We start from the raw sequence: 16,792 nt of genomic DNA, 5'->3' as shown, positions 1-16,792 counted from the left end.
TACTTCTTTTTGGGCCATATTTGTAATACATAGAATCATAGGAGACATAGAGGCATTTAGCTGATACTTAGGGAACTTTAAAAACAATGAACATTTAAGTGTCCAGTATTTGTGTACAACTTTTACTGGGCAGCCTGCTAAAAAAACAAAACTGTCCAGATGAATACTGGACATCTGGCAACCCTATGTACCAAAATCCTTGAAAATTTTATTTTCACACACACACACACACACACATATATATATACATATATATATATATATATATATATATATATATATATATATATATATATATATATATATATATATATAATATATATATATATATATATATATATATATATATATATATATCAGCTTTTTTTTTAATTTATTTTTTATACAGTGTCATAGTTTCTAGGTATGCTCAAATATCAGGCTAACAAACCCATGATATTTGTTATAACTGAAATAAGATGCTATGTGTTGCTTTCTATAATCTTTTATAATCTGAGCGTGTACCACATGCTGCAGGACTGCCAGCTTTGTAAAACATTTCCTAGAGCACAGTCATTTGCGTATCTGTTGAAGTCACTGAAAGGAGATTTACAATATACAAATCTGTTCCACCAGAGTTATTGGAAATAATTATCTTACATTATAACAGATTTTAATTGTTATGTATAAATCTGCTATATTTTGTAACCAAAATAAAAATAAATAAAAGGGAAACTAAAATCAAAATTAAACTTGCAAGATTCTGATAGAACACGCAGTTATAAGAGACTTTCCAAATTACTTCCATTATCAAACTGCGCACAGTATTTTAATATGCACACTTTATGAGGCACAGCTCCTACTGAGCATATGCAAGAGTTCACAGTGTATACATATATGAATAATATGTGATTGGCTGATGGCTGTCAAATGATACAGTGGGGCGGCAAATTAACCTCTTAAGGACATATGGCGGTTTTGTTCCGTCATAAAACAATTGAGCAAACTGAAAGCTGTGTCCTTAAAGGGTTAAAGGAAATTTTAGTAAGTGTAATTGTATTGTGTTTTTATAATGCACTTGTTGATTATCCAATTCTACTGTATTTAAAAATCCTATATTTTAATGGAATAAATATTTTTCCATGCAGATATTTAATTTTAATGATATTTCTGTGGATCCCAATGAGTTAAAATTGTTAAAAGGGTTTTCCCTTTTAACAATTTTAACTCATTGGGATCCACAGATAATAACAGGGGACAAATAAAATGTCCATGGGCCCACAAGCGAACCTGCAGTCAGGATTTATCAATCAGCGGTCATCAGACCACTGCTTCCCTACCAGGTTTTCCATTACTTAGGTGTAGAATTTCAATCTAACGGGTCTCGTCCGACTCACTCCTGCCCGCACCTGATTGGCTGTGTACGGGCAGGGGTTGCACGCAAGCGCAAAGGAGTGCTCGTGTGCAGTGTTATATGCGGGCAGCAAATTACTGCCCCTAGAGGAGAAGTTGAGTGGACAGGGGTGAATATGTACGCCTCTGTATGCCCGTGGATGCTAAATGCAGCCCATAGAGTCTTATCCCAGGGATATGCCATAAAAGAAACCATAACTTATCCAAATGTGCAAATTAGAGGGGGATTTGAACAATCAATGGAAAGACGTGAATCTGCTCTTTTAATTGAGGGTAACTTGCTTTACTCTGTGGTGATCGTGTGATCATTATGAAAATGAAAATTTTCCATACTGGGATGGCTGCTAAAACTATAAATATTTACTTTACTTGATTCTTTCCACTGATATTATTATGTTTGAGGTATTTTATTTATTTATTTTGCTTGACATAAACAATATTTTAGGGTGCCTATACATCAACATATAATGTTTTATAATATAAATAATACTATATAACAACAAATACTAAATATGTATAACATAAACAATATAATAGTTATAAAGTGAAGACAGCAATGCTATCAGTCAAAATATTGATTAAATGTGAATTTATTATTTGTCTCTGGGTAATGATGCAAGAGGAGATATGTCCAGCGCTAGGAAGTTTTGTAGTGCTATATAAATAAATGATAATAATAATAATAATAATAATTTGTAGGTATTCATCTTTGCTGTCCCTCTCACAATGTAAGAGTGGTTTTCTATTGTGTATGCAGGAGAAGGGACTCCAAATACTGTGTCACACTATCTACTTGACGCTCTGTTCGCTCTGTTTTTGCAGCTGTGCATATGAAGATTACAAACAGACGGCAGACTGGCTGTTGGCCAACACAAAACAACGCCCCACAGTTGCAATTGTTTGTGGCTCTGGTCTGGGTGCCCTGGGAGATCTCCTGGAGGATCAAGAAGCTTTTAACTATGGCGACATCCCAAACTTCCCAAAGAGCACAGGTAATGACACCAGGGATGATGAGTCCCAGAGACCTCAGTCTAACAGTAACAAAGACTACATCCTTAGAATGGTGACAATAGCAGGGACCTCAGCCTTAGTCTGTCTGATAACCCAGCTTAAAGGGACACAAAAGGCACTTCCTATTTGTTATCTAACATAGAATTTGAAAAAGTATTACCGTGTTTACCAGCCAGTGAGCAATGAGACTTTAAAGGGACATTATACACTAGATTTTTCTTTGCATAAATGTTTTGTAGATGATCCATTTATATAGCCTATACAGCTTTTTTTTTTCTTTTTTTTTTTAAATGTATAGTTTTGCTTATTTTTAAATAACATGGTTCTGATTTTCAGACTCCGAACCAAGCCCCAAAGTTTTAGGAGAATACCGACATATACCTACTCCAGCTTGCTTCTGTTTGTGTAAAGGGTCTATTTCTATGCCAAGGAAGGGGGGGTCTGCTATTTCCCACTTGCAGTGGTTGTTCCAGTAACCTTTTAAACAGATCTAAACTGGAAGCTTCTAAGTTAGTTTTTAAACAGTTTTATACTGGATTTTTAGATCAGTATCTGTGCATATTATTCTTTATAGTAGCGTCTATTACATGCAGTTATATGAAAATTGGTGTATACTGTCCCTTTAAGGCTCAGTTGTACACAGACATGTTCTTCCTGTTAGTTTTAAAATCATGATAAGCAGCCTTACATATTGAGCCTTACAGTTCGTAGCTCTTTACCATAAGTCATTCCCTACTGTGCTAACCCGCCCCCCTCCCCCCAAATCAAGGGTGGCTCTGGTCCACTGATTTTCCCATCCCCCCTTAACCTATACCACTACCCATTCTGGCATATAAGTACACCTATACCTTTATACATATTTCATAATATAACTTACTATACTCTGTAGTGTATGTTTTATAGAAAAAGAGGTCTTTTACACTTTTGCACAGGTTGTTTTTCTATTGTTGTAGTTGTTTATCTATTACTAGTGAACATTAGCTTATGAATAGGGCAATCTATATCTATATGTATATATACATATATATCTACTTATGTATGTTTTATTGCGACATTGTATTATGTACTTAACCTGTGCAGATGGACTATTATATGTTACTTTTTCCTTTTGCCTCAATAAAAAAATAATTTTCAAAAATAAATAAATCATAATAAACAGTTTTAATCTAATGAAAAAAGTTGTCAGGAGCACCAAAAAGCGAGTTAAAAAGCAAACTTTATTGATAAACAAAAAAGGGTTCATTAACCCCCAGGGTAAGAGTGATAGATAACCATTGAAAAACAGAAAACAAAAAGGCTGACCGGTTTCGGCGTCTGCCTTAATCCTAGCCTGCTTGTTTTAATCTAACCCTTTGATGCCAAAATGTTGTTTAACGTGCTGTTTTAAATGCATAATAGACTTTTGGGTAGGGTGATAGGTCTTTAAAGGTGACACATTCCTGTTTGAGAGTGCAGAGACTTAAACAAAGAGCCTAGTTTGAGAGTGACGGCAACTTTAGCATATTTGTGACTGTAATCACTGTATAAATACACACTGCATATATATTCAGCTTCTCAGCCTTGCAATGTGTTTTTATCAGAATTTCCACTTTTCTAGTAGTTAGTGACGTGCAATAAGTTAAGGTAGAAAATGCATTGTCTGTTTGTTTTGATCAAGTTCTAAACTGAACTATCTGCCCTTGGTTTTTCTAGCCCTTGTTATCCTTGACTTGAGGCCAAGTGTGAGGAAATAAGATAAAGAACTGTAATTGTTCAAGTCCGTTACCATAGAACAGTACATTTCTCTTGTGATGTGCACTATTCAGAGGTTACAAGAGGAAACTGAACACCTTTTATGTTGTCTGGCTATAGAATAACATAGCAGCCAATATAAATTAATACCTTGTTTGCTGCAATTGTCTTTCAGTAGCCAAAGCACCACTTGCCTTATTTGGAGGAGCCAATCCGGACGTGTTACTGGATTAGACAAAACTCGACACACTTGTTATGTTAGAAAAAACTGTATTGTTTTGCACTTTGTTATCTAATGACCTATGCAGAAGCCAGTTAGGGACACATATGTAGCATTTTTAGGCTAAACATAAAAAGGGGCAAAATAAATAATTAAATTATGTTGCAAATTTATTTTGCTACATATTTACATTCTAAATTACAATCTTAAGATGTTTACTGTCCCTTTAATTTGTTATCTCTTTTTTAGTTTAGAGGTGTAATCACAATATTAAGAGGTAACACAGCACTGTGTCACATAATACTAAGAGGCAGATTTATCATTGTCCAGACAGACAAGGTTCACAGGTAGTGAGCCTGTCTGCCAGGGATTGCAACTTGCAGTTAGTGTTTGCTCTCCGTATTTATCATTGCACACAAGCAAATGCTTGTGCAAAATCTCCCCCTACTCTCCCACAACCAATTGCACAAGATCAGGACTTTAATCTGACACTTCTGAGGTGGCAGAGAGGGTTTAGAAGGGTTTGTCCTGTTTAAGACCCCATCTGAGAATGACAGTTCTCAGCTTGGAAATAAGATTCTTCTTTTTATTGTACATAATTGAGGTGGATGGATACATTACATGTAAACAGAGCTAGTTGAGAGAACAGAAGTCCTCAGGTTCAAAAGGTCCATGAAACCTGGTTGAGAATGCCAGGGAACCCAGATTTAGAATGTGACAGGGACCCCATAATAAGAGTGGCAGGGACCCTAACATAATGTAGAATCTGCTAACTTTTACTAGTTACTGTTTCCTCACTAATATTACCTTTATCTTAAAAAATCAGGATGCTGCTTGATAAAATTATTTATTTTATTAGACAGAAAATAAATATTTACATAGAAACAAGTTGCTGACTAATGTATGGGAAGGAAAGGGGGAAGAGAGGGAGAAAGAGAGAGATAGGATGGAAGGGGGAGATTGTGAGTGAGGAGAGAGCCTAGCCTACATACAATGGCAACTAACTTATATAGTCATTCATTCTCTCACACAGCCCAGACCACACTCAGCTGTAAATTCTTCAGTCAGAGATAAGATGACATCATTAGATCAAATGGGGGTAGAACGTCACTTCCATAGGCCATTGGTGCTAGGAACAGAGATAAAATCTAGGTTATAGCACTGGAACACAAAGTACTGCAATAAGGTATTTGTGGAATTTTAGCAACTCTAAAGCTGGGATCACTTCTGCTATCATGTGTTGTATTTTATGAACACACCTAACTTTAATATCAGACTCTTATTTCCATGGACATTATTAGATATTGAAATGCTAAGGGACATTTGTCTACAACATCAAGGATACAAAGGGTGAAATGCAGACTGGCCTACAGTTACCAGCTTTTCCAATTCAGAGGTGACAAGACAAAGTTTGGTGAAAACCAGTTGGAAATCTGATCGACCACTGTATGTAAACAATAGATCAAAAGGATACCACAGGTTTCACTACGAAATTTTACCACCCTTACAAGCATTTAGCATTTCAGCACAGATGGCCTTTCAGCACAGAGGGTGTGCAAGGCCCTGATTTGTATTCACATGCAAGTTGTTTTGAACCAACCCTGTTTCCAGCTTTAAAATAAAAGGATGATCCCCAGAGAGTATATAAACATACATATTGGTTATGCTGCATTTTACTCAGCCATGCTTTATGTTTGCTGTTTTTAAACCTTATTTTACAGGCCTGGAGCAAAACATTTTGGCGCGCATATTTTCAGATTTGAATGAAACAACACACATACAAATACACACAAAACACAAAAACACACTTGCATAAACTCTTTCTCACACACAGATATACTCACACACTCACACATACACATATAAACACACATGAAGAAACAGTAACTCACAGACACACACTCACAGACAAACACACACAGAGATACACAACATCATATGCAGACACAAACATTTTTACACATGCACTCTCATATACACACACTAAAACACACAGACATAGAAACACACACAGACACACACACTCACACAGATGCACACACAGAAACAGAGACACACTTACACCCAGAAACACTAAAATACAGGTACACAAAAATCACAGAAACTCACTTAAATACACAAATCACTCACTCACACACAGACACACACTCACAGAAACAAAGTCACAACCACTTACACAAAGAGATGCACATACCCACAAACATACACACAGACCACTCAAACACATAGAAACACTCAGAGACACACACAGAAACATTTGCTAACATATACTCACTCACACAGACACAGAAACAGAAAAACACACACACAGAAACACTAACAATGTATATCAGTTCAACACACTGAGTAAAGTGCAGGCTATTGAGGACCACTGCCAAGTCAAAATAAATGTATAGCAAAGAGATAGCCACACTTCATAAAAAAATAAAAAATAAATGATTAGCACAGAAAGGAGATAGGAAAAAAAATGCAATTTTTGGAAAAATCCCTTAATCATGATGTTTTTTGGAACTCCATTCTGTATACACAGAAACACTCACAGATGCATACTAACTCACAAACAAAACACAGGCAGACATAGATACATACACAAACACACTTTTTCCGGGGATTCCTGTCCGCCTGCTCAGAGCAGGCGGACAGGGTTATGGAGCAGCGGTCTTTGTGTCCGCTGCTCCATAACTTGTATGGCCATCAAGCTCCATACGGAACTTGATAAATAGGCCCCTATATATTGTAAACTGGGTACTGGCAGACAGCTGCCAGTACCCAAGATGGCTGCCAAGAAGGTAGAGGGGGAGGTTAGAGAGCTGTTTGGGGGGAAGAGGCAGGGAGGTTGGGGGCTAAAGGGGAATCCTACACAGCAGCATATGTAAATATGCAAAGGAAAAAAAAAAAGGATGCCTTTTATTTTAGTACTGGCAGACTTTCTGCCAGTACTTAAGATGGTGGGGACAATTGTGGGGTGGGGGAGGTAAGAGAGCTGTTTGGGAGGGATCAGGGGGGGGTGATGTGTCAGGTGGGAGGCTGATCTCTACACTAAAGCTAAAATTAACCCTACAAGCTACCTAATTAACCCCATTCACTGCTAGCCATAATACACGTGTGATGTGCAACGGCATTTAGCGGCCGTCTAAATACCAAAAAGCAACGCCAAAGCCATATATGTCTGCTATTTCTGAACAAAGGGGATCCCAGAGAAGCATTTACAACCATTTGTGCCATAATTACACAAGCTGTTTGTAAATTATTTCAGTGAGAAACCTAAAATTTGGAAAAATTTAACGTTTTTTTTAATTTTATCGCATTTGGCGGTGAAATGGTGGTATGAAATATACCAAAATGGGCCTAGATCAATACTTTGGGTTGTCTACTACATTACACTAAAGCTAAAATTACCCCAAAAAGCTCCCTACATGCTCCCTAATTAACCCCTTCACTGCTGGGCATAATACACGTGTGGTGCGCAATGGCATTTTGCGGCCTTCTAATTACTAAAAAGCAACTCCAATGCCATATATGTCTGCTATTTCTGAACAAAGGGGATCCCAGAGAAAAAATTACAACCAATTATGCCATAATTGCACAAGCTGTTTGTAAATAATTTCAGTGAGAAACCTAAAGTTTGTAAAAAAAAAAATGTGAAAAAGTGAACTTTTTTTTTTTTATTTGATCGCATTTGGCGGTGAAATGGTGGCATGAAATATACTAAAATTGGCCTAGATCAATACTTTGGGATGTCTTCTAAAAAAATATATACATGTCATGGGATATTCAGGGATTCCTGACAGATATCAGTGCTCCAATGTAACTAGCGCTAATTTAAAAAAAAAAGTGGTTTGGAAATAGCAAAGTGCTATTTGTATTTATGGCCCTATAACTTGCAAAAAAAAGCAAAGAACATGTAAACATTGGGTATTTCTACACTCAGGACAAAATTTAGAACCTATTTAGCATGGGTGTTTTTTGGTGGTTGTAGATGTGTAACAGATTTTGGGGGTCAAAGTTAGAAAAAGTGTGTTTTTTTCCATTTTTTCCTCATATTTTATAATTTATTTATAGTAAATTATAAGATATGATGAAAATAATGGTATCTTTAGAAAGTCCATTTAATGGCGAGAAAAACGGTATATAATATGTGTGGGTACAGTAAATGAATAAGAGGAAAATTTCAGCTAAACGCAAACACCGCAAAAATTTAAAAATAGCCTTGGTCCCAAACGGACAGAAAATGGAAAAGTGCTGTGATCATTAAGGGGTTAAACCATGTTAGTTTTTTTTTTGTTTTTTTTTTAAAGAAAAATAAAGTATATCAGTACAAGAGGACATAGGACAGTTTAGGAACATGAATGCGGGATAGTTTTCAAGTATATCTCTCCAAAATAGTGGTACAGATGTAACATACGTACATTAAATCCAATAATAAATGTGATAGACCCAGTACTATCATAATATTCTAAGATTAAACTAAAATCCCAAATTCTTGCATCTGCCATCAGAATAGTTCTTATGTACAGATTATATCCATGGACAGCGCTGTGGAATATGTTGGCGCTTTATAAATAAAGTATAATAATAATAATAATAATAAAAATAATAATACAGATCTCACCAGCATCAATCTACTCAATCACAATGTATCTCCACACCAGGAATGTTGCTCAGTATTGTACCTACTCAACAAATGGCCCTGGTGCAGAATTCTGTTTTGCCCCCCCCCCCCCTCAAAGTTAGCTTAGTAGTAAACAATAGTAATAATACACATGCTGCTCTATATAATGATTTTGAGGATAGATAGATAGATAGATAGATAGATAGATAGATAGACTTGCAACCTGAACTATTAAAAGGCTCACCTGCATTAGTACTGCACAAGCCTATGTATAGACTGGCTACTGCAGGCCCCCTCCGGTGCTACTGCACCGACTGCACCAAAGGCAGTTCCGCTCCTGTGTTGCATTCATTTCTTTGCTATAAAAGGCAAATTTATGTAAATACACAATAAGAAGTTACAATACAGAGACAGATTTTTGTAGTTTGTTATGATAGAGATTTTTTTTAATATTGCCACCTCCTGTGCAACTCCTCTGACACTATACAATGAAGGGGAGCACCTGCATATTTTGTCTACCTGAAAAGCTGGTCTAGTCAACTAGCTGAAAGAGTGCACCCATCAGATTTTTACCCAGGAAACAAGCTGTGTGAGTAAATATCAAGTTGTGTGCTCCCTCACAATCACATATTCCATGGGCCTATTTAGAGTCATTGGCCTGGAGGTACAGCTCCACCAGCCCCTATATTAGTCTGGAACTTCTTGGAGATCATTTAAAATAACAAAACAAAAGAATCTGAATTTCAGTAAAACCTATTTCCGCACCCTCTAACATCAGTCATTTTCTTTGAATTATATTTCCTTCCTGTATTTTTATGAATCAGTTTTTGTACTTCAATGGTTGTGATATTTTCCTATTCTTCCCATTTTCTGGCTATTCTTAGCATGCAGACAGCTCATATGTGAATGTACATTCTAAAGTTGCATCATCTTACACTTTTGTTTACATATAGAATCTTGATTTTAATTCCTAATCATTTTATTTTTGAGAAACATTTTAAAACGTGTAACCTGTAATGGGGACACAACGTTACATACAAATATACTGTATATAATTTGAAAGAACCATTTTCACTAATTAGCTTCATGCAGCTGAGCTTTCCATTTGTAAATAACACAATAGAAATGATGTCAGATAAAATTATGATGAATCCTGAAACAACAACATTTTCAGCAGGGTAATTTTTTCTAAATTAATCTTGTAAATGTTCTTTCCTCATAAATCTATGCCAAAACTCTACTGTAGGCAGCAGGAAGAGGTTTTGGCATAGCAGAAGTGGCACTGAAGGGTATGGAACCCTAGGAAGCATCCTCTGGATGAAGAAAGGACCTCGCTGGGCCCTCTCACTGTTCAGATGCTGTGAAGGACCAGGATATCCCCATTAGGTGCTGGGAGCCCTTCACTGCTACTACCTTATACCTCCAGTATACAGTAAAACAGTACATATCTATACAGATCCCTATTTTGGTTGCATTTCTCTTTGTATAGCAACCCACATATGCATATGGCTGGACCTGTAAGTACCATATTGTTGTATAATACAGGTTCAATACAGTGGCCTGTGTTTTAGAATCTAGCTGTAATTTCACTTTACATTTTATACTCTCTTCCAAATCATAATGCTTCTCGTGTCTTTCTCTGGAATCTGGCAACAATACTGAGACCAGGACATCACTAGACTATTACTGCTATTAAAGAGTCAGTCTACACCTTGGTCATCTTAAAGTTTTACCTTAGATTAAGCTGCAATAGCCTCCTGCACCTTTTCTATATCATGCAGTAGGATCAGTAAAAATGTTATTCTAAAATTAATATTGTTTCTGGCCTCTTTGAAATATCTGCCAAGCTCAGCCCACTGATGACATCATGATCTGGGCTGCATCTAGTCACTCTGCTGAATAGCAGTGACAATCTGTTGAATCCAACTAGTGAGCCTTTTGTGATTGGATGCCATATGCAGCCCAGATCATGATGTCATTAGTGGGCTGAGCTTGGCAGCTATTTCAAAGTGGCCAGAAACAATATTCATTTAAAAAAAACTTTTCTACCATTCCTATTACATTATATAGAAAAGGTGCAGGAGGCTATTTGCAGCTTAATCTAAGGTAAGACTTTAAGATGACCAAGGTGTAGACTGTCCCTTTAAGTTTCTGATTGCTTTGCTACTGTGACTCAATATTGTACAGCAAAAAGCTCAGTTATGAAGGCCAACATTTGTTTTTCAATTCCAGTTCTCATGGAATGCTAACAAACTAGATTTTCAGAGTACCTTGGTTGAAATCAGGTCAGGTCTCAGGAAGTGAGAAACACTGGTATAGATTATGGGCTACCTATAGCTATCTGACAGTGGAGGGTAACATTGAACCATATGCAAAAAGAAAAAAAAAAAATGAAAGAGCAGCAATCTCATGAGGTGACAACCCTATAAGTAGCCTTTTTTAGTTCTGATGCATAAATTATGGACAAGCTTCATATGCAGTACTATAGTCTTTCAGGAATCAATAAAATATTTTTTTGCAACCAATAATTTTCCCTAAAGGATTCAGGATTCTACATGTCATCTTTTTACACAATAAGTTTTTTTTTTTTAATTTATTTATATTTTACATTTACATTTCAGACTAAAGAGGCCACTTCCTTAATTGAAAATTATTTTTTACCCTGCATGATTAGCATTACACAAGGATGGCTTCTTAACTACTGTCAAAGAGCCCTCTATTCCATAGTCCTCTATTCAACAAGTAGACCACGCTGAAAAATGCATAAAGGGCTTAGTCTTTTCCCATGTAACTGCAGTTGCCTTTTCACCTAATTTACTTTAGTGTTCAGGGAGATGCATTCGAGCGTTAACACGTATACAACAAGTCACCATTTCCTGAGAACCAAACTTCTAACACTTCTGAAGAATTTCTGTTTCTGTTCACAGTGGTCATAAATTAGTTCCAGTCATTATCTCTGAGAAGAGAATTCACCCTTTGTAGGGTGTCATATTACCTAGATCATTGTGTCAATGGACAGCATTCCACAGGACTTAGAGAACTCTCCTATAAAATTAATATAATATATTTATTTATGTATATGTTCCACAGCATAATATGGGAACTGCAAATGTGTATTTAATTGAAGTTTTTTAATTCTTGTTGAATTTAGGTCATTATTTCATGTCAGTAATTTCATCTGATTAAATAAAAATGTCTATCTAGTAGGAAAAGATACTATGAATACCAGTAATATTTTTTTTACAATACAAATCTTTATTTACAAATACAATTCTTTTTTTTTTTTAAGTACAATTTTGTTTTGTTTTTGGAAGTACAATCTTCTTTTAGTACAATAAATTTTTTTGTTTTGGAAAAATAATTTCTTTTTTTTTTGGGGGATTTACACCAAAACACTGTAAAAAAAATAAAGGCTAGTTCCCATTTTGCTAGAGGACATGTGATGTCACAGCAAGTAAGTTCAGCAGTTTGCCTGGAAACTAGCTACTGCTTTGCCTTAGTATATCAGCATCAGCTCAGACATAGTTGCCAACAGTCCCTGATTTCCAGGGACAGTCCCTGGATTTTGTTGTATGTCCCTGGATTTTTTTTGTCCCTGGAAATGTCCCTGAAAATCTCTTTTGCACAACATTTGTTGTTTGTATATATATATATATACACTAGTTGTGGGATCCAAGCACTCACTGTTAGTGGTATTGCCTGGGTGCACTCTATGGTAGGTAGGTAGAAACTTCTCAAAAGAAGAGGCACTCACAGGTCACCGCTGACCGCTTGAAACAGAGGATTACTGAGAACAGTCTTGACAAAGGTCCCTGCGAGGACCGAAACGTTGACTGAACCTATGAACTAATAAAATCTTTATGCTTATTAAGACCTGTGAGTGCCTCTTCTTTTGAGAAGTTTATTTATATATATATATACACACACACACACACACATACATACAGATAGATCGATAGATGATAAATATAGTGTATTATTTAAATATAATTCATTCCTAATGGAATATTGTTATTATTATTGAATGGGTTCACATATTATTTGTCTTTCTAATTTTGATGCCGTGTTGTAAAAATAACCATATGCCCAGAATGTGTTCCAGAGACTGGGTAGGTGTAAGAGCTTGGTGCTGTAATCTGTATAATAAACTATGGCTAAGTCTAAATTATACTATAACTTTCAAATGGGTGTGTTTTGATTGCAGAACTGAGTGGGCGGAGCAGTTGAACAGTAGGTCGTCAATACTCCAGTAACCCGCTTGCTTGCTCTGCTGCAAAGTGTCCCTGGAATTTTTTTGAAATGTTGGCAACTATGGCTCAGATTAACTTTTAACATGTATCATGTAACATACAACATGGCTTAACATGTCAATAGTGATTATTCTCATTTGCATCATAAAACACTATACATATACAGAGGAATATTGATTTTGATGTTTTAATTACAGTTTTCATGATAGCAGGAAGGCTATCTGTAGCATGTGGTCTACTTTTTTATGTTCTCATTTACCATACAATATGCTTTACATGCCTATAGTGTTTACTCTGCCTTGTTTATTTACAATAATGTACTAAGGAATATTGTTTTTATTAGCCATTTCTCCACTCTTAATTGAAAGCAAAATAGACTCCTTTAGCAAAATGGGAACTAGCATTTATATTTGAGAGTGTTTTGACACGTGCTGTTAGCGGAATTCGAGAAAAAAAAATATTTCAAAAGAGAAATTTGTATTTCCAAAAAAAAGAAAACATTTATTTCCAAAAATATAAAAAAAAAAAATGTATTTGTAAATTTAGATTTGTATTCATTTGCTACAATTTATGTGCAATGATAAAGAATCACACACACTTGCCTTACTTGACCGCAATCCTATTCTATAGTTCTCTATTAACAGAAATGTGTCCTTCGGCAGTTGTCTGTGTTGTCTATTTACAGATATTTAGCTAAGGCCCTTTGTTGGGGACATTTTATTTCTCTTTCCTGGTAAACACAACTGTATATGATAATAGAAATAATGCTGATTGGCAATCAGCTAGAGAAGATCGGTGAACTCAGCCCTTGTTAGCCTAACAAATATCCATGCATGCATTTTAATTCCTAGTAATAAAATGCTTACAAACTTACCCAGATCATAAATGTACTGTAAAGTCAAAATTAAACTTTTGTGATTCAAATAGAGCTTTTAATTTGAAACAATAATGTACTTATATAATTTGCTTTGTTCTCTTGGTATACTTTGTTGAAAAGCATACCTAGGTAGGGTCAGGAAGAGCAATGCAATACTGAAAGCTGTTGGCTACTATTGGCTAGGGTTGCCAGGTGTCCTCCACAAAAATACTGGACACCCAACAAATAAATGTGTGTGCGCGCGTGCGTGTGTATATATACAGTATATATATATATATATATATATATATATATACATACACACACACCCACACAGGTGGGTATATAAATAAATATATATATATATATATATTATAATATTATCATGCAGTGTATTCAAATATTTAACTTTAGTGTCCCTTTAAACAGTGTTTCAGTATATGAAAACTTGTCAACGTTATGCAGTGTATTATGTTCATTAAAAGTGTATATTTACTCTCAGAAGGTGATTCCTTTATTATGAATGTGCAAATACTCAGCAATATGTACCCAATATATATTATACATATACAATTAAATATACTTATATAAATTGTATATGTATATATATATATATATATATAAATATATATATTATATATATACATATATATATATATACATATACACATATATATATATATATATATACATACATATATACACACACATAACACACACACACACACATATATATATATATATATATATATATATATATATATATATATATATATATATGTCTGGGTGATGGTCTGGTCTGGATGGTGGTGGTGATATAACAATTATTAAAAAAAGACAGTCACATTCACATTATCACATACCTCATTGTTTTATTAATACTGAATAATGTGACAGCTAAGTCAGTCTGTCTCACTGTCTGAGTTCTCTCAGTCCCTCCCTAACAGCAGAGTTATTATTATCACTCAGACATTATTATTTCCAAATTCAAATTCACAATTTTTCCCAAGGGAGGGAAGCAGACTAGCAGGGCAGCACGCACTAACTTGTTATTGCTGGGCTGGCTCTGTCTGTACTCAGTCACTCAAACTCTCTCTCTGCCTCTGCGGCGCCTGCAGGCAATGATGACCAGTACTGAGCTGAGAGCGGGTCTTCTCTGGCGTGATGACGTCACGCTCACGTGACCCGCGTGATCACGTGACGAGTTGGTCCGGCCCACAGGCAGAAGACTCTGCAGCAAGTGCGGTAATAAGTTACGGGGGTTACGGCAGGCAGCGCAGAGAGAGGCCCCGACTCAACTCTGGCTCCGCACACTGCTGTCAGGGTCAGAAAGATGATGATCCGATCAGCTCAGCAGAGCCTGAGTTGAGAGACACACGGGCTATTAGCTATTGCTAAACAGGGGCTGGACTTGTTGTGTTGGGTTACGGCCGGTAAAGCAGCTAGCAGCCAGGCATAAAAAAATGTAAAGAACACTGCAAAGGCTATGTCCGTTTTTTTTAAAATAAAATTACCGGGCAGTAGCCTGAAATACCGGACAGTCCGGTCTAATAACGGACACCTGGCAACCCTACGTATTGGCTGATATGATTTGTACAACTAGCTCCCGGTAGTGCATTACTGCTTTTTCAATGAAGGATACCAAAAAAAAATGAAGCAAATCTGTTAATAGAAGCAAATTGGAGTTGTTTAAAATAGTATATGCTATATCTAAATCATTAAGCAAAACTTTTATCTCATTTAAAGAGACATTAAAGTGATGGTAAACTCACTATAATGACAATGTTATTTCCTAAAGCTTTTATTACACATATACCTTGTATACTCTTATTTCTTTACTAATCAATGCTTAAGACAGAGTAAATTACTTTTTTTATTTGCAGGATTGCCTGTCCCTGGCCGCCTCCGTGAAAAAATACTGATTGTGAAATTTGATTGACATATGGCGCATCCAATAGCAGATGCACCATACGCCCTATGTATTTGATCTTCAGCACGCTCCCGTGCCGCTGCTTTGAGGGCTCTGAATTAGCGATGCACACTGCGCAAGTGCAGTTATCAGATGAGCCGACAGCAGCCTCATGTAAACAGTCTGTTTACATGAGGCCGCTGTCGGCTCATCTGATAACTGCACTTGCGCAGTGTGCATCGCTAATTCAGAGCCCTCAAAGCAGCGGCACGGGAGCGTGCTGAAGATCAAATACATAGGGCGTATGGTGCATCTGCTATTGGATGCGCCATATGTCAATCAAATTTCACAATCAGTATTTTTTACACGGAGGCGGCCAGGGACAGGCAATCCTGCAAATAAAAAAAGTAATTTACTCTGTCTTAAACATTGATTAGTAAAGAAATAAGAGCATACAAGGTATATGTGTAATAAAAGCTTTAGGAAATAACATTGTCATTATAGTGAGTTTACCATCACTTTAAATACTAAATAAATGCTAGATAGAATGATGCATTCAAAGAAAAGATTAGTCTGAGAATATGACATGTAGATGTATTTTTTAAAGTTTAATTAGCTGTTTAAATATTAACAAAATAAGTGTAATGTTTTAGTGTCTATAGAGCTGCCATGTTGTAAATTAGGTTACCTTCTCTGCTGTGGCCAATTAAGGACAGTTATAAATAGGTCACTAGAGTGTGTAGCCAATGGCTGCATGTTATATAACAGTGTTCTGCACTTCCATTTCTAAGAAGAACTGAAAAGCTCACTG

At 36.0% G+C, this 16,792-nt stretch overlaps 1 protein-coding gene across 1 annotated transcript in view; it reads left to right on the top strand.

The window, feature by feature from the left end:
- Window positions 1-16,792, top strand: part of PNP (purine nucleoside phosphorylase) — a 64,362-nt gene that overhangs the window by 20,983 nt on the left and 26,587 nt on the right. Inside the window, exon 2 of the mRNA XM_053702254.1 lies at window positions 2,215-2,384. Within this exon, the coding sequence (XP_053558229.1) occupies window positions 2,215-2,384 (170 nt within the window). The remainder of the gene's footprint in view (window positions 1-2,214; window positions 2,385-16,792) is intronic.

Source organism: Bombina bombina, chromosome 2, assembly GCF_027579735.1.
Source record: "Bombina bombina isolate aBomBom1 chromosome 2, aBomBom1.pri, whole genome shotgun sequence".
Taxonomy (NCBI): Eukaryota; Metazoa; Chordata; class Amphibia; order Anura; family Bombinatoridae; genus Bombina; species Bombina bombina.
Note: the sequence above shows the minus strand (reverse complement) of the source record. Positions and strands in the feature narration are given on the sequence as shown.